This window comes from Phascolarctos cinereus, unplaced genomic scaffold (genome assembly GCF_003287225.1).
Source record: "Phascolarctos cinereus isolate Bilbo 61053 unplaced genomic scaffold, phaCin_HiC Scaffold_1;HRSCAF=81, whole genome shotgun sequence".
Lineage (NCBI taxonomy): Eukaryota > Metazoa > Chordata > Mammalia > Diprotodontia > Phascolarctidae > Phascolarctos > Phascolarctos cinereus.
The window spans coordinates 42,182,549-42,202,358 of record NW_027555514.1 but is presented as its reverse complement, the minus strand read 5'-3'; the positions used below and the strand labels follow the sequence as shown (position 1 = coordinate 42,202,358).

The following is a 19,810-nucleotide window of genomic DNA, read 5'->3' as shown; positions in this document are numbered from 1 at the left end:
TTAAGAATACTTTCCCCCTTTTTGTGGATATAAACTTGTGCATCTGCCTTTTTTTTTTTCCCCTCTACTGCACATAGCCATGAATATGTGTGGTCACCAACTCAAAAGTGAAAATGAGGTTACTAATAAATCCCACGAATGCTTGAAGTTGTGAAAGTTAAATGCTCAAATGTTGAAGATTGATTGTACATATATATTTATTTATAGCTAATTTAAAAATCTATACAAAGTAATTAAATTCAAGCTGGTTTGAATGGAGGGCATTAGCAGGCAGAGGGAATCAGGTAAAACTTCAGGTAGAAGATGGTGCCTGAGTTGCATCGTAAAGGAAGAGGCGGACTCTGTGAGGCAGAGGTAAGGAGCATTGCTGACATGAGGGTCAGCCAGTACAAAGGCACGGAGGTGGGAAACGTGTATTGTCTATGAGGAACAGAGAGAAGAACAGTTTGGCCAGGTCGCAGGGAGGGGTGGGGAGCAAGACAAGTTAGTCTGTTGCAATAATCTAGGTATCAGGTAGTGATCATTTGGACTAGACCATGGTGACTGTGAAGGGAATGTGCAGGGAGTGGATGCAGAGAAAGAGTCAACTGGACTTGGTAATAGTTGGCCCAGTAAGGATGAAGAGAGTCAGACCATGCTTGTCTTGTAACTCTGCTTCAATTTGATTTCCCTCCCTGACAGTGTCTTATTTCCTTTTTCCCTTCCAGGAGCATGTGTGAAATGCAATAAGGGCGTCTTTGGAGCCAATCAAGCCTGCCAAGCAATGGGAAACCTCTACCACGACAGCTGCTTCACCTGTGGGGCCTGCAGTAAGTGCCTCTCTGTCCATCAAGGCTGAGGTTGAGCAGGTGGAGATTAGGGGAGGACAGAAGGAAGAAGAGGAGGAGAGATGATCCTAGTCTATAAATAAAACTAATATCTCTCTGCCCTTTCCTCTTGGCTCTTAATTGCATACAGGCTCTTGGGGGAAGGGGAGATCAGAAGAAAAAAGGCCCAGAGCCTGAGTGAGGGCTCCAGGCAGTCACAGAATCGTGTCTTTGAGAGCCAGAAAGGACCTTAGAGGTCATGTAGTCCAACCCCTGAATTCTGTAGCTGAGGGGCCATAGAGGTGAAGTGATTTGTACAAGGTCATCCAGTTGGGTAGTGGTGGTAGTGGTAGTAGCAGTAGTAGTATAGTAGTAATAGTAGTAGTAGTAGTAGTAGTAGTAGTAGTTGTTGTTGTTGTTATTGGTGGTGGTGGTGGTGGTGGTGGTAGTAGTATAGTAGTAGTAGTTGTTGTTATTGGTGGTGGTGGTAGTAGTGGTAGTAATTTCAAATTGAGAAGTTGACTCTCACAGTGACGTGTTGGTTCACTCAGTGTAGGTTCAACTTTGCCTCAGGGTTCTATGAAAGGAATGTCAATTTCCTTCATCTAGGAATGATATTTGGGTCAGATTTACTGCAGTGCCTAAAAGTGACACTCTGGTTATAGTTTAGACCACTGATCTCCTTTGGGCCATCGGGGTTCTCTTGGAGTCTGCTAGGAAAAAGCTCCCCTAAGCACCCAGACTCACTCTCTTCTAATGATTTATAGAAAACTTCATTTCTAGTCTAGGGCTCAGGCAGTACGGTAAAGGGGACAAAGAACCAGGCTTGGGAATTTCAAATCCTGTGGGATCCTGGGCAGATCACTTCACTTTGGTGACTTAGGCAGTAAATCCCTGACTGTTTTTGGTGTGCTTTGGGGGAGAGGAGCCCCCTCCTATGAGGGAACTTTTCACCTTGACAAAATCACAAATCCTTAATGATATTATCATGGAACCATAGATTTAAAGCTGAAAGGGACCTTGGAGGCCATTTTATCTGAACCTCTCATTTTATTAAGAAGAAACAGGCAAAGGTCTAAAGGGGTTAAGTGATTTATCCAAAGTCCCACAGAGGGCGAGTGGTAGTGCCCAGATTTGAATCCCTAGCCTTCTACCTCCAAACTCAGTGTTCTTGCCACTGCCTCCCTATACAAATAATACTTATCATGGTTTTCGTGCTCACTGCCAAAAGAAAGACAAAACAACTATGACCCTAGGACGTCACAGAGCACCTTGTTTTATACCTTTCTAACACATCTATTATGCATTATTTTGTATTTTAGTGATCTCTTTGTAGATTATTCTTTTTCTAGACTGTAATCTCTGTGAGGGGCCAGCCTGGGTCACATCTCTTCCTGCCTAGTACAGTCTACTTATCACAGTAGTTGCTAGCTGTTGTCAGGTGAGTGACTCTAGCAATCTAACCCTAGACGTAGGATCCAGGTTCAAATCCTGCCTCTAATGCTTACTACATGTGTTGTCAAGCAAATTATTTCACCTCACTGGCTCTCAGTTTCCTCCTCTGTAAAGTGAGAGGCTTAGACTGAATGGTCTCTGAGGTCCCTTTCAGCTGAAGAAGTGTGATCCTGTCTGTAAACCAAAGTAACAGATTTCCTGTACCATTCCTGAAGCAAACTAACCAAAATTATTTAATAATCTGTTGTCAAGGAGTTCCATTATTAAATTAGGAAATGTATAGGATCCCTGTGTGATTAAAACCAGTCCCGTAATGGCATTTAAATTGCTGGCATGGAGATGGGAAAAAGCATGTTATCCTTAGGTGTCTACATCATACCTGACTACTTTGTAGTCAGCAGCTCCGGTTGGGGCTCTTCTCAACTGAGTAACTAATACATTTATTGAACTGTTGGTGGTTGCCCTCCTAAAATACCAAAGTGATATTAATTGAAACCTAGCAAAATTATTCATTAGACTCCTGCTTATCACACTCTTGCTTCTAAGCTCAATCATCCACTGTGTTTGGGGCCATTACCTGTTTGACAGGCTGGTCACTCAGTCAGATGTTGGCAGAGCTGGGGCAATTAGGATGGCTTGACTTGCAATTGAGTAATGACAGTAGATAAACCTGTATAAGCTTCAGGAAGGATGAATTTGGTTTCTCTTCTGTTCATCTGTCTTTGTTCTTCTCTTTCTTTTCCTCCTTCATTCCCTCCCTCTTTTCTCTCTTCCCTTCCTCTCTCTCCTTCCTCTTTCCCTCTTTTTTCTTTGTCTTTCTCTTCTTCTTCCTGTCCCTCCCTCCCTCCTCTCTCTCCTTCCTCCTTCCCTCTTTTTTCTTTCTGTCCCTCTTGTCTCTCTTTCTCTTCCTCTTCCCCTCCCTTTCTCTTCTTTCTCTGTCCTTCTCTCTGTCCCTCTTCCCTCCTTTTCCTTCTACACACACACACACACACACACACACACACACACACACAGAAGTGGTTTTCCTCTCAGTGATCAAGTTTGCTATTTTCACTTACTAGCTGTGTGACCCTGAGGATCTTCCCCTCCCAGATCGATTTTTTTTTTGACTAAGTAAAGAAGTCATTCTCTGCCTCATTTCTTACCTTGCCTTAATCACCGAATGGGAGCTGCCTCAATCAGAGACCTGTTAAAGACCTTAGCTTAAAAAGTCCGAGGACCCTCACTGCATCCAGGGCCATCTGCACTCGTCCTGATCTATATCTCTCCACTGGACCCAGGTGGCTCCAGAGGAGAAAGTGAGGCTGGTGACCTTGCATAGCCCTCCCTCACTTAAATCCAATTCACTTGCATGTCCTGGCATCACCTCCCTGATGTCATGGTCCTCTTCAACAACAAAGAACAAACAATAGCCATTTTCAGAAATGCTGTTGCATTGACTCCCGCTCACTGACCACTCCTCTGGTTATTTCTTAACATTTGCCTGTGATTTCAGGACAAGCAAAGGATCAGACTAAGTAAATGCTACTTAATAGCCCAGTAAGAGCTCCTACTTGGTTTGCCAGGGGAGACGTGAAAACTTGAGTACAAAGGCCATCTATGGAAGAGTCAGCTGATTTCCCTCACATCTGCCTGCTCCCTTACAATGGCTTTCTCTTCTTTCTGTAATGGTCCAGGATGTCTCAGGCTCACACAAAAGACTGCTGATGTTGAACCTAAAAGGACAATAAAGAGGATTTGTGGGTTTGTCCCTTTATTGAAGGGACATCATCAGATTGTTCAAACCTTTGTTTTCCTTTTCCTGCTGGTGCATGGAAATGGAGTCCTTTATAAAGACCTTATAAGTCCTTTTTACTTGTTCTCTAGTAGGAAATAAAAAGTCGCTGATCACAGATTTAGAGATGGAAGAGACTTTGGAGAGAATCTGGCCCAGCCTCTTGATTTTATGGAGAAGACTGAGGCCCAGAGAGACTTAGGACCATGGGATTATAGGTCTAGAGCTGGAAGAGAACTCAGGCCATCTAGTCCAAGCTCTTTATTTTACAGAGGAAGAAACTGAGGCCTGGGAAGGTTAAGTGACTTGCTAGAGGTCACACAGGTAGTAAGTGGCAGGGCCAGGATGTGAACCTAGTTCCTTCTAATCAGAGTGTGCTGGTAAATGTTTAACAACCAGCTCTCCAAGAAAAATGTGCATGTGACACAACTTTAAATTTAATCTACGTTATTATTAACATTTTCTCCATCGCTTTCTTAAATCTAGACAATCACCAAAATATAAATCAAGCCTGATTTGTGTAATCTGCTGATTTCAAAGGTGCTAATGTTAACCCTGAACATTTAACAATTGGCTACAAGCTGGCACCAGCACACCCCTGCTCTGCGTGCCAAGGTAGTGCTCGCTCTCTCTCTCTCTCTCTCTGGTGCATCAGGTAGCCTTGGAGATATTAGTTTGGTTACGCAGATGACTTGTCATCTCACTTTTTTTTTTTGTTTAAAGATAAAGTTTCCCCCTCATCCCCAGTTGAGCTCTTCCTTATAAGAAAGAAAAGCATCTGAGCTAAATCAACAGGAAGAGCATTTGATTGTATGCCCTGCCTTCCACATTCATGCTCCTCCACTCTCTGTAGAGAGGAAGATTTGTTTCCTCTCAGCTCTCCTGGACTGGGATTGTTCCCTGTCTTTTATTTCTCACCAATAGCTAGTTTCCCTTTGTTTGACTTGACCTCCCTTTATCCCCTGAGATTTGGTTTTTAAAGCAAAACCATGGCAACTGTCCCTTTTCTGCTGTCCTTTGTCTTTACTGGTCCTTCAGTGTGTGTTGTGGGATTCTTCGAATCATCCATTCTTAGGGCTGGGCAAGGGCGTTTGGTTCTGAATCTTGGTCTGTGTGATCTAGGCCAAATAAAAAACAATAATCATGTTTATTTAAGCTTTACAAAGCAGCATTCACCAGAACAACATTCTGATGTAGGTAGTATAAGCATTATTTTCTTAATTTCATGAATAAGGAAACTGGTGCTCAGAGAGTTTCGGTGAACTCACTCGTGATCACACAGCTATTAAATGGCCGGAGAGCTGGCACTCATACTCAGGGCTTCAGACTCTAAATGCAAGACTCTTTTCGCTCAATCACTTTGCTTCTTACTGAAATAACTTCATTCCTATGAGCCTCGATTTTCTCTTCTGTAAAATGGAACTAATAACATTTGTTCTGCACACCTTCCAGTGTTGTTATGAAGAAATCACTCTGTAAACGTAAGCGCTGTGTACGTGTGAACTCTTGCTACTATTGCCCAAGATCACAAGGCTAATTTTTAGGATGAAATATTTAAAACTGGCAGGGACCATAGAGGTCATTCCCTGAATCTAACTTGCCCATTTTACAGATGTAGAAGCTGAGGCCTAAAGAGTTGAAATGACTTTCCCAAGATCACACAGTGTGGAAGCCAGAATTTGAACCCAGACCATGGTAGAATGGAAATAATCAAAGGGCCTTCCTCTGGTGATTATTCCCTGTGTTCCTTAGGCAACTCACTCTCATCCTTTTGGGCCTCGAGATTATTCATCTTTAAAATAAAGATGTTGGTCTTAGTCTCGGAAGCTGCTTCTAATTCTAAATCTGTGATTTTAAATCACCTCTCTGAGCCTCAGTTTCCTCATCTGTAAAATGAAAGGTTTGGACTACGTGGCCTCTGAGATCCCTTCTAGCTCTATGTCTATGATCATGTGGCTTCAGATTCAGCGCCTCTCCCACTCTAGCATGATGCCCCCATTGGTGCAGAATTGGGAGTAAAACTCATGTCCTTCTTACTCTAGCATGATGCCTCCATTGGTGGCAGAATTGGGAGTAAAACTCATGCCCTTCCCTCTCTAGCATGGCACCTTTATTGGTGGCAGGATTGGGAGCGGAACCCATGTCCTTTGACATCTGGTGCTATGCTTTTTCTTCCGTATGACGGTTCATAACATAGGGTCCATAAACCTGTTTTTAAATGTTTCAGTAACTGTGTTTCAGTGTAATTGTTTTTCTTTGTAATCTTACCACTTTATGCATTTAAAAATGTGATTCTGAGAAGGGATCCACGCGCATCACCAGACACTGCCAGAGGGATCTGGGGCACGGAGAAGTCGAAGCTCCCCTGCTCTCTATGCCCCTCTGGCATGTCCCCTCCCTCCCTGCCGCTTGCTCTTGGATTTGCTCACTCCTCATTCATATGGACTTTAGCCATATTGATGATGGGTGATGTCCGCAGAGGACACCCAAACAGTTGTCTGATTTGTGGATGTTTTTATTTTCTATTTCTGTGTAAAACGTCCTCATTTCTCTGTTCCGTCCTCTCGCAGGCAGCCTCACACCCATCTGCATGAGGGACGTGAGCTGTGTGTATCTGTATGTATCTGTGCGCCCTTCCCAGCATGCTGCACGTATATCAGACTGTCACACCACCAGATGCTTTTGCAGGAAGCTGTTGGCAAGCCCTCCAGAACGAGAGAGGGCAGGAATTGCTTTGGCAGGGGGCCACGTACATTTTATTTCTGGAGACCGTGTTGAAGGGTGTCTCTCAAGAGAAGCTGGCGCCTTTCTCGCGGCTAGGGAGAGAAGGAGAAGGAAGAAGTTAAGCTGTGCTTGTAAGGTCAAGTGGAATTCTCCTTCAACATTATCCAGGGCAAGAAAGCAAGGCCATATGCAGTTTGATTCGAAGTAGACCCAGCTGCTGTTGAACAGTTAGTTGTTTTGGGGGTGGAGAAGCAAACGCAGGTAAGGTGTACCCCATTCACGGTGCCACTGTTCATGGCCCTAGGGTTTTACCTGGCTGTGCTTTGGAGGTTTTGGGGGGGGCAGGGCTAGGCAATGGGGTTAAGTGACTTGCCCAGAGTCACACAGCTAATTAAGTGTCATGTGTCTGAGGTCGTATTTGAACTCAGGTCCTCCCGAATCCAGGGCCGGTGCTCTATCTACTGTGCCACCTAGCTGCCCCTGGAGGTGTTTTTTTGTGGCTGCTGTTGTGTTTAACAGTTTGTAAATGGGTTTCCAGGTTCCTTGCCCTACCGATTACCACATGGGAAACCTGGGTTACAAAACATGGGAATAGATTCCCAGGAGAAATTGGGTCCACTCCTTTCTGGATATCCTTCAGTACAGGGGAGATGCCACCCTTCGCTGGGGAAATTAGGGGCAAGAACCAGCCAAAATCCCATAGCACTTACAGCAATGAGTTTTAAACTAGTACCTCTGTATGTGATCTGACAGAAGGGTTCTTATCCTGGTATTTCAGGAGGCCCAAGAACTTGGATGGAAAAAAAACAAACCAAAAACCAAAAAACTACGTCTTTATGTTTTCGTCTTTAGCTGAAATTTATTATTTTCTACATACACTGAAACCTTTTCCAATAAATATAGGAATAAATCAAGGATGCCCATTCATTGCATTACAGTATTGTTTGGCTCCATGCGGGGTTCTGGAAATGCTAGTAATAGCAAAAAGACAAGAGGAATAAATTAAAGGCATAAAGACAGAAAAAGAAGAGATAGAATCACAGTAGTATAAGGCTTCACCAGCCTCCCAGAGGGAACCATGACACCAAAAAATCAGAACCCAGTTATAGAAAGAGAAAGAAACACCTGGTAAAGTGGGGAGAGCAGCACCCTGGGAGTCAAGAGGACCTAGTTTGTATCTCACCCCAGATGCTTAGTAGCTGTGTGGCTTAGGGCAAGTCAGTTAACTTTTCTGACCTTCTGTTCTCTCATCTGTAAAATTAGTTAGCAAATATTTATTAACCCCTACTCTGTACCAGGCACTGTCCTAGGTGCTGGGGATATAAGTACAAAGAATGCAATAATCCCTATTCAAAAGGTCCTTACATTCTAAATGTAAGTAATAATAGCACTTTCCTCCCTGGGGTTTTTGGGTCAAATAAGATAACATGTAAAGCACTTTGCCAACCACGGTATGGAGCTATATAAGACAGCAGTGCCAAGCTCTGGCCTTGGAGTCCGGAGGACCTGAGTTCAAATCTGGCCTCAGACACGTGACACTTACTAGCTGTGTGACCCTGAGCAAGTCATTTAACCACAATTGCCTCGCAAAAAAAAAAAAAGACAGCAGTGCCAGGGACCAGTGGGCAGGAAATAGGGGTAGGGTGGCAAGAGGGGCAGGGAGACTTTTCAAAATGCTTGAACAAAACTCTGGGTTCAAATGTAGTCTCTGCTATTTAACTGCTGTGGGCCTTAGATAAATTTTATTTAACTTCTGGGACTCAATTTCAGAAATGAGATACATTAGATAATCCCTTCCAAATCTAAACCCTGTGGTCCTAAATATCATTTTGGAGACATGCTGACTTAAGTGGAACAGGCATCTGGAACCTAAGTGACCTCCCCTTTATCTGCTTTTTTTTAAAAAAAATCTAAAATAGAGTAAAGGAATTCCATTTTATAACCCCACCACCTCTGGTGCACCCCAGAAAAAAGGGAGAGAGAGAAGACCTTTAAAAATATTGAATTTGAATTGTAGTAGAACCTTACTGAACAGGTCTGACTATGATGAAGGCTTCTTAGAATCAGTGAAAAGTCTCAATTACAGAACATTAAGGATAGTTTGAAGTGCATGTTCTTCCAGTTATCCAGGTTCAAAACCTCCCCCTTCATGGCTCCCCATATCCAATCAGGTACAACGTTCTGCAGCATCTCCCATCTCTGTCCCTTTCTCTTTACTCATCTTGCTCAGAGAGTGTGACCACCCTAGCCTAGGCCCCTGTCACCTCTTCTTTGTACTATTGTAAGAGCCTCCTAGATGTCCCACTCCATCTACCACCCATCATTCACACAGCTACCACCATAATTTTAAGCCTCAGGCCTGACCACGTCATTCCCCTGCTCCGAAGCCTTCCGTGAACCTACTTGACTTTAGTATGAAATTCAAACTCCTTAGCCTAGCTTTTTAGGCTCTCCACTACTTGCCTGTACCTACCATTCTAGTCTTGCTTTCCCGAGCTCCCCTTCACACTGTCTACATTCCAGACAAATTTCACTAGCAGCTGTTTCCCAAACTCGACATGCCATCTCTTGCCTCTCTGTTTGTACAAGCCACCTCCCATTACTGGAACAAGCTCCCTGTTCACCTCTGGCTTTCAGTATTCTCTTTCTTCAAGATTCCATTCTCATGCAGGTTCTCGTCACCTCATGCTTAGACTATGGTAATAGATTTCTGGTTGGTCTCCCTTCTTCAGGTCTCTCCCCACTCCAATCCATCCTCACTCGACTGTTAGAGATTTTTCTACTAATTCTGATTGACCAGGTCGCACCATTCCCCTCACTTCATAAACTCCAGTGGCTCCCTGTCCCCTCCAGGATCAGATATAGAGTCCTCTGTTTGGCATGGAAAGCCCTTCACAGCCTGGTTCCTTCCCATCATTCCCATCTCCTGACCCTTTCCTGCCCTCTGAGTACACTAGAATCGGCACTACCAACTTTCCTGATGTCCCTTGCACATACCCCATCCTCCAACTCTGTGCCTTTTCGCTGGCTGTCCCCCATGCCTGGAAAACTCCCTGCTCACTTCTGCCTTCTGGCTCCCCTCAGGACTCAGCTCAAATCCCACCTTCTGGAGGAGCCTTTCCCCATCACCCTGCCAAACTCATCGAAGCCAGAGACTGTCTTATTTTCTGTCTTTGTATCTCTAGCGTCTCGTACATAGTAGACACTTCATACATTTTTTTGGTCCCATTGAATTGAGAACTCAGCAAGGGAGATAATACTGAAGAAAGCTCCTTAGGGGACCTACTTCAGTGACTAGAAAAGAATAACAATTAGTATGTCAACTGTTTAGGTGTGAAATGGTGCTTTTAAAGTGTTCCGCTGTGCACCCAAGTATTTCCTTTCTTAAATCTAAAAATTTCCCCTGAAACAGTGTTTATAGTGTGCATTTGCTTAACAAAAGGCAAACTTCAATCCAGTCTGAATTAATGAGGCCCTGGTGTACTTCTTTGTGGATGGTATGGAGGTGGCCCTGGGCTTGGTTTGAAAAGAGAGTGAAGGATCTCTCAAAGCAAAGGCTTTGAGTAACAAGCTAGCAAAGGGATCATGCACTGGAAATCAAGAAAACCTAGGCCTGATTTATGTGCCATACAATCTTGGCCGAGTGATAACTTCTCTGTGCCTCAGTTCCCTCATCTGTAAAATGCAGGCATTGGCCTTGAGGGCCTCCAAGGTCCCTTACAGCTCCAAATCTAACTCTGGTCCACTGAGTACACGATGAATAACACGTTGTCCGAGAACCAGCCCGTCTCTGTGTTCGTTTAATAAGCATTTATTTTAAGGCTTATCATCAAGTTGACGACAAAGCGATACATTTTTAGTCATCGTAACTCATGAACAGTTTTGGGACTGGGGGCTCAGTAGTATCTAGGAGAAACTGCCCATACCAAGAGCATCTCAGATCTTTGAAGTATTAGCATACTGATGTATCAGAGGCAAACTGGATAAGAGCACTGAACCTCTGGATGAGTTCAAATCCAGCTTCAAATACTTACCAGCTGTGTGACCCTGGGCAAGTCCCTTAACATGTTTGCCTCAGTTTCCTCATCTGTAAAATGGGGATAATAACAGCCCCTCTCAGGGTTGTTGTGAGGATCAAATAAGATAATAATTGTAAAGTGCTTAGCATAGTGCCTGGTATAAAGTAAGAGCTATAAAAATGTTAGCTATCATTGCTATGTGACTTTTCTGCATTTTCGAGTAAATAATTCATGAGCAATTGTGTTGCTATTGCCAACTTTCTCTGGTGTGGTAGAAATACTAGTGAGTGCCCTGTCAGAGGGTAAGCTGAAATGATTACCAAAAGGAAGCATTATAACTGTATACATGAGAAATTGCATGCACACCCTGGGGTTGCCCCATAAAAAGGAAATTAAGCAAGAAAAACCTCATGTGCCAGCAACTTTGATTCTAGGCATTTTCCTTCTTAGAGTCTTTGATCTCAGAAATAGCCCTGAAGTGTCTGATCATTCCTTTTTAACCCCAATAATTTATCACACTCAGTATTTGTGTGAAGTCCCTAAGTCAGTAAATCCTAAAGGGAAAGTTGTAGACCAAGAATATAAAAGAAAAAGAATGAATGATGATTTAAAGAAAGAAATAAGGCAAAGAATACAATGAACAATAAAATGAAGGGACATTTATGGCTAGGAGGAGGGAATGTGAAGATAAGGAAAAGGGTGAAATTTACTCTTTTTGCTTAGTATGCTATCATCAGTAAGCCCTGTGTAAATTCAGTTCAATTTAATAAGCATTTATTTCCGACAAACAACTAAATGATCAAAACAAAAAGATCAAGCAAAAGATTGACTTAGTGCATCTCTGCCTTAAAGGAACCCAAACCTTTGTTTCTCAAACACAAATTAAGAGAATCCCAGTGTTGATGGAGGGATGGATGGATGGAGGGAGGAAGGGAGGGATGGATGTGGATGGAGGATGGAGAGAGATGGATGGGTGGATGGATGGAGGGAGGGAGGGAGGGATGGATGGGTGGAGGGAGGGAGGGAGGGAGGGAGGGATGGATGGATGGAGGGAGGGAGGGAGGGAGGGGATGGATGGGTGAATTGATTAGCTATGTGGCCTGGTTGAGGGAGAGCGTGCCTGCTATAGCTCAGTCACCATGTTCAAGTTCAGATCCTTTAAGATCTTGTCTATTGCTAGATTCTTGGGTTTTCAGAAACCACTCCACAGAAAAGCAAAGTGATTTCAGAAGGAATTGAAAAAGCTATTGGTTCACTCCTGCAGTGAGCTCAAATAAGATTTTCTTCTGCTCTTTTTGATCAGCTGAGGTCTCATAGCTCTTTCTTTTCTTTATAATATATCACCCATTTGGCATTCAGTATTCCTGGACCCCCAAGGCAGCTTGGAATGGTGTCTGGAAATATTCTGTACTTTTTCCCTTGCCTCTCAGAATATATTAATTAGAATTTTGCAGAACATATTTTCTGTGTACAGCCTTGAACTACATATTCTAAATTTCTGTGTACAGCCACGATCTAAGTGTTCTAAATTTGGCATATGCCATGAGGTCTTTAACTAGCACAGATCCTGGGCTCATGATCAGACCTTTTCTGGAGCTCTGTGAGCCATCAAAGCCCCATCAAATACTGCTTGTGGCATTTCTACAGACCTTAGAGAAAGGCTGACATTTCTTTTAAAAATGGATTTGATGGTCATAGGGAAAAGAATACAGCTGTGAGTGCCTTAGGGAACTAACTATAAGTAATTTGGGTAGCTGCAGGTTAAGAAAAGAGCACCTCAGTATTCAAAGTATCGTCTCGATGGTTCACAAAGATTGTACTTTGATCAGCTGTTCTCAAATTTTTTTGATTAAATGATCACATCAAAGAGCAGGAGACTCCATGGACCACATATCCCCTTGTGCTCCATTCCATTCCAGCCAAATGCTACCATGGCCAAGAAGGTTAATGTTCTCATAGGTTAAATAAAGAGAAGCAAAGTGGCCAAAACAATGGTGATAATCGTCTTCCTGCATGTATCTCTGTCACACAGTAGGTGCGTAATAAATGCTTGTTGACTGATTATAGGTGTTTTCCTTCTTAGAGTCTTTTGACCCTACCTTGGTTAGACCAGAGTATTGTGTTCCATTTAGGGAAGATATGTGCTAAGTTAAGTTACTTCCAGAAGAAGGTAACTAGAATGGTTAGAGGACTGAAGACTATTCCATATCAACCAGCCAACAAGCGTTTATTAAGTACCTACTGTGTGCTAGGTGCTCTGCTAAATGCTGGGGATGTAATACCCCCAAAATGAGACAATCTCCACTCTGAAGTAGTCCACATTCTGTCCTATAAGAACCATTTAAAGGAATAGAGACCGTTTAGCCTGGAGAAGGGAAGACTCAGGGATGACATGACAGCTGAAAGGCTGACAAATAGACTAGATATTTGATTTCTTCTGGCCGCAGAGAGGAGAAGTAGGAGTAATTACATTAGGTGGAATTGCAAGGGAGGAAGATTTCACCTTGGTGTAAGATGAAATGTCCTAACAATTAGAGCTGAGCAAATGCCTGACTCTGTGAGTCTTCCTTTCACTGGGGGTTTTCAAGAGGAGGCTCAGTCAAGACTTGTTGAGATGTTATAGATTAATAGGTACAAGTGAGAATGTGTAAATTCTCAGTTCCCTTCCAGCTCTAAAATTTTGTGATTGATGATATTAGCTTTTATGAAATAGTTATGAAGACAGGTTGGATTCGCATGGGCTGAGGACCTAAGTTATGCCAAGATTTAAAGGCACCTTAATGGGAAACCCTTGGGGCTCAATCCATTATGGATGTCAGTTAATGTCTAGTTTTTATTAACATAAGTAAATTATTGATTAATGTCACTCATTCTGTAAATATGTATTGAATCTCTACTTTTGCAAGACATCCATTATGCTGGGTGCTGTGTTCTTTGCCTTTATCATGCTTATATTCTAGTAGGGAATAAGAAACACTAATTTGCCATTGCTCCATGGCCCCACAGTGGTCTAAACTCTGTCCTACAGGCTAAAAGTGTTAGCTTTTGGGTGGTTAGTCTTAGGGGGAAATCATTTGCATATTTTCCCCATTAGAAACAGCCACCAGGGTTATTTGCATTTGTAGCTTCCCCAACAATAATGGCTTCTTTGATGAATATGGACTAATACATGAACTGCATGACTTCCACATGCTCTGTGGAGTCCAGGATAATATCAATTCTAAGAAAAAGTACAAGTCTTGAAAATTTGCATTTTGTGTTTAGTAGGCAAAAAAAAAAAAAGCTTCCTGGAGCTTACCTGCTTTGGTCTAGGTATTACTATAATGGATAATGACACAGTGGCATTGACCCTCACTCTAGGTTTTTAGATTTCAGCTGATAGTGACCTTGGAGGCCATCTAGCACCAAAGGTTTTCATCTTTGTGTCATGGATCTCTTTGGTGGTGATTGGTGAAGTCTATGGGCCCCTTCTCAGAATAATGCATTAATGTTTTTAAATCCATAAATAAAAGGCACAGGATTACAAAGGAAAGCAACCATGTTGAAATACAATTATCAAGTATATTTTAAAAAAATGTTTATGTTACAGGTTAAGAAACCTTGACCTAATCCAAAGCCCTCATTTTACAAATGAGGGAGTGAGGCTCAGAGAGTTGAGATGCCCCCAGTGTCACACAGCTAGTAAGTAGCAAAACTGGGATTCCAACCCATATTCTCTGACTCCCATACTCCCTCCCCCAAATAGCAGGGGAGGGGTGAGGAATTGTCCTTTGGTTATTTTATTCTCTTTGGGGAGTTTAATATTTGCTGACTAAATGTTCTTCAATCTTCTTTAATAGTTTAATGGATCAGAGATCTCATCAATCAGTCACTAAGCATTTATTAAGTGCCTAGGATATGCCCAATATTGGCAATACAAATGTGGACAGTTCACTCCAGAGAAGCAGATCCCAATAAATCCATGCCCACTCTAGGCAGCTTTCATTCATGTCTTCCTGGAATCCAACACAAGGGATTCACCTGTTGTCCTGAATGTGTTTATTCCACTGTCTTGATAGTGTGGATGCCTGAAGAGCACATGCATAGTCCATTAGTAACTCTTTAATCTCTCTAGGTGACTGGCCCATCATTTTTTCCAGTACTTATCCATCTCTCTGATGACATTCTTTCCATGGGTTTTCCTGTAGGCATTTGCTATTTGCCTATCGAAACCTTTCCCAGAAAGTTGCCTTGATTAGGGTAGGGTTAGGTCAGGCTTGGACCTATGATGACATTGGCCCAGGCAGTTCCCAATAAGAAACTCCCTCTACCAAGGCAGGTTGACAATCCTCTGCAATTTATAATCTTAGGGAGCTGCCCAGAGACCCCAGAAGTTAAATCTTTGCCTACAGTCACATAACCAGCATATGTCAGAGTCACAACTTGAACCCCAGGTTTCCCTGCTTTCAAAGATGGTTCTCCATCTACCAGACCATGCTATCTCTCATGTCTTTGATTACAGCTTTTAAATATGAATTGGACCTAGCTAGCAAAACCTTTCAGAAGCTTGATTCTGACATGGGGAGAAAAACCTGCTGACACTCTGCTGAATCAGAATAGCAGCTGTTGGAACAAGGGAGCAAAACTGAGAGAGGACGCGTGAAACTACTCCAGAGCAACATGGTATAGTTGAAAAGATACTGGATTTGGCTTCAGAAAATCTGGGTTTGAATTTCACTCCTCCCACTTACTACTATGTGTGTGAACTTGGGTAAGAATAAGTATTTACACAGTAGTTATTAGGTACCTGCCTCATTTGAGCTTCACAACCTGGGAGGTAGGTGCTATTATGATTCCCATTTTATAGTTGAAGAAACTGAGGCAAAGGTTAAGTGACTTGTTCACACAGTTCATAAGTGTGTGAGGCTGGATTTGAACTCAGATTTCAGCGCTGGCCCTTTGTGCACTGTGACACCGCTCTGGCTGACTCTTGGATAATTCACTTAAATTTCATGAACATCATGCTCTTAATGTAAAAAATGAGGACATTTGGAGTAAGTTATAATTCTGGTCCCTTACAGTTCCAAATTCTATGCTCCCAAGATTTACAATGAAAAACTGCAATGTTGATAATAAACACCACGTGCAACTACTGATCCCCTGCCACAGGAAGAAAGGATGGAGGGGAGGGAGGCGAGACTGCTTGGTGTTCCCAATCCAAGCAATGAGTTGGTGTGAGCAGAGCCACTTCTGGTCAATGCTGGCTTTCACTTTTGCTCCTTAAGAGTGAACGTCATTGTCCCCAACCTGCCAGGACTGGACTGTCTCAGATGAACAATGTCATCCTTGTTAAGTGCCCATTCTGCCTTTGTTTGTGGCCAAGATCCAAGAATCCTCATGCATCCAAGTCCCTGCTATAGATAAAAGGTTACAAGGAGTCCTCAAGTAATAAAGATAGGACTGCTCCTTCCCTAAAGATAGAGCCAACTAGTGAAAGTGCTTCTGATTGTCTGTGGAAAGTGAATCTTGGTCCTTCCGCTCTTCACCAAGCAAGTCATACTCCAAGCAGTATTTGGGTAGGTTTTTGTTGCCCTGAGCCTATTTCTTAAAACATGCTTTAGCCCAGTCTTCTGAACTCATAATTACCAAGTTGCCATTGCTGACACACAAACTGCTATGCACTGATGTGGTTAAAAAAAAAAAAAGGCATTTCTCCAAAATGAGAACTGAAAGCTAGGGACTGAACTAGAAACCAAACCAAACCAAAACAAAAAACCTGGCATCCCTCACACATGTCCCTCTGATGTTCATGGGCGATACCTGTGTTTACAGCCTCTAGAAATCCAGTTTTTAATGTATGCCCGTCATTGAGAGGCTGAGGAAATTGACCCATTAAATACTATTTATTTATGTATTCAGTAATTAATTAAATTAATTAATTTGTTTATTTAGTTATTCCTAGCCCTAAGAAAGTGATTCCTGCTACTGACACATTGGCTATGTGACCTTCAGCAATTCTCTTAATCTCTCATTGGTCCTGGAAACTCTCTAAGACTGTGAATTGCAAAAGAGGTGCCAATTTACATTGGTGGAAAGAGTTTCCTACTCTGGAAGTTCCTTATATAAATGAAATTGCAGATCCAGTCCCTACCCCTATTCATTCATTCATTCATTCATTCATTCATTCATTCATTCATTCATCTGTTATTGAAATCTGACTAATTTCTTATGCTACTTTTTTATGAAAATGTATGTAGCTGATTGAAAAAAAAACTTTCATGGCTTTGTACTGTTTCTTATAAAACTGTCACTTCTCCGTAATTATTCTCACTGCAACCCTGCTCCAGGGACCTCTCTTTCTTATAACAAAGTAAAACAGCAAACCAAACCAAACTGATTGAGGGAACTCCACCTGAGGGCGTCTGCAGCACTGTGCCTGCAGCCCATCACCTCTCTCCTAAGGGACAGAAGGCAGATTTCACCATCATTTCCCAGGAACTATTGAGGTTTAGGGGTTTGGGGATGGTGGGACCCCAAAATCATGACACATCGGTCCTGCCTGAAAGAATTTGACCCAAGCCTTCTTTTAGCCAAAGACAAGGTTTATTAGAACATCCGTCATATTGGCCACTCTTAAGGAATCTGAACATTACTGAACTACTGGCTAGATTATAAGAATATGAGCAGTGGCTAGATTTTAAGAATCTGAGCATTTTATCGGAGACAAGATGGACCTTATATACAGAAAGACTGTGGGAGGGATCTTGGAGTGTCCAAGTAGTTTGGGGTGACTAGAGGAGTCTCAGTTTCTGGATGGGAGTGGCCAGTAAGCTGGGGTGAACAGAATGCCTGGGACTTGGACCATGTGGCCCAGGGAGAATGGAGTCTAGATGGGATTAAGGGTGGAAAGTGGGCGGGGCCATCTGGAGGTAATAGACAATGGAGGCTAGGTAACCTATAATGAAAGCTATGATGAAAGGCCAGTTGAAGGATTATAGCCTCAGGCTAACACCAGAGATTTGGCCATGTGGGAAAGTCCAGAGTTTTTCCTTTTTGGGGTCCAGATCCCATCCTCATCAGAACCAAGTTTAAGCATTATTGATAACCTGAATCCTTGTGGTTTTATTGTCCCCACCCCCTATTCCAGGCAATTAAATTCAAGGGGTAGAGAACACACACAAAATAGGGATCATTTTTTTCCATCTTCTCTACCCCCTTATCCTCTGTCTGCAAAACCCTTTTGAGTCTTAAAGGGGCCAGTGGGGGACTCCCAGCACTTTAGGAGGCTTTTTGTCTCAGAGACTCACCCAAAGTATCCAGAGGTTTAATGACTTGGCTGTAATCATAAAGCCTCAGTGTAGGAGAGAAAAGACTTAAACTCGGGGCTTCCTGACTCCAAGGCTATCTCCCTATCCACTATGCCATGCTTCCTTTCACCCAGAAGAGTGCAACAACAATGACTACCACGATGATGGTGGTGGTGGTGATGATGATGATGATTCATGGGAGCCTGGAATCTAATGTATAGTCTTGGTGAACCAGGGAGCTATAATGTCTGGGTTTCCAGTCCTGCTAAGGAGCTGAGTCAGGGTTTTGCAGCAGCAGGGGTTCATAACCTTTGTGTGCTGTGAACCTCCTTGGGCAGTCTGGCAAAGATATCACCTTGGCAACAAATAGGAAGGACCCTTAGGGCTGGTTTCCTCCTCCCAGGGATGTGCTGGTAAATATTAAACTACTAACTCTCCAAAAACCACGATAGGCCTTTTCTGTTTATTCTGCATCATTCATGTTTTCTCTATCGCTTTTTTAAGTCTAGACAGTCAACAAACCAATAAGCCAAACCCTAATTTGTAGCGTTTGCTGATTGCCAAGGTGGAACTGCTCACGCTGAAGATTTAACAGTCTCTCCTCACAAGTCAGTTCAAGCAGGCTCTGGCACACCCCGGACTCCTTTTGGCTCAGGAATGGCTTCTGTGAACCCAAGGGCGTAATTGTTGAATGCCTAAAATGTCCTGAATTACCTTATCAGGCAATCCCTTCATGTAATTTGTGTCTCAGTGAAACTACAGCTATTTCCCACCCTTGGGATCCAGCCACCTTTATCAGGTCCTTGTGCTATGAGGATCAGCTATTTGCTTTTTCCATACCCCACCCCAGTGCTCTTCAAGGACAGTTTCACCAACCTATCTAATGGCCCTCCAGACACCTTGTCTAATGCAAGTGGGTCCATTCATCAGTACTCCTGCAGCAAGCCACTGCGAAAGGTGCCCCGTGGGGGTGGCTGTGGTGGCCCAACCACTCTTTTCTAGGTCTCTTGACCTTTGTAGTGCCATCAACCAAATCCTAGACTGACCTTGAATACTAGAAGTATTGAGTGTCCACGCTACCACCTCCATCCCATTACCTCCTTTTCCTTGCCCCCTGTTACAAAGGAAACCAATTATATTAAATACAGTTAGCCAATTTTTTTTTTTAGGCAGTTGGGGTTAAGTGACTTGTCCAGGGTCACACAGCTAGTAAGTGTCAAGTGTTTGGTCAGAGACGGGATTTGAACTCCGGTCCTCCTGACTTCAGGGTCGGTGCTCTATCCACTGCACCACCTAGCTGTCCCGAATTGTTTTTTTTTTTTTAACAAGGTCATAGACTCTATGCTGCAGGTTAATAACTCTCACCCTGGAGGCTTTCTGATGCTTCTTCCAACTCAAACACTTATATTCCCTAGGGCATCTGAGCTTTGCAAATCTGAAAATGCTCTGTAATAGCTGCTTGTTGTTGTTGTTGTTAATTAGGGGGAGAATCTAGACTCGGGAATCCCAGGGAGAACTTTTCTGTCTTTTTTATTGAGGACTTGGAAAACCTTAGGTTTCTCAGGGAATTGAGGGGATGCTGCAGTCATCAGATTCCTAAAGTAGGACTGAGAGCTAGCAAGCCCTCTTATCCCTTACATTTCAGGGAAGATCTAGCTAGGGCCTTGAAGGCCTAGTCCAATCCCCTCATTTTACAGAGGAGGAAACTGAGACCCAGAGAGTTGAAGTGATTTGTCCGAGGTCCCA

At 43.0% G+C, this 19,810-nt stretch overlaps 1 protein-coding gene across 1 annotated transcript in view; it reads left to right on the top strand.

Moving 5' to 3' along the window:
- The window catches only part of LIMD1 (LIM domain containing 1), an 83,137-nt gene that overhangs the window by 40,552 nt on the left and 22,775 nt on the right, over positions 1-19,810 (top strand). Inside the window, 1 exon segment of the mRNA XM_020987330.2 lies at positions 708-809. Coding sequence (XP_020842989.2) covers positions 708-809 — 102 coding nt within the window.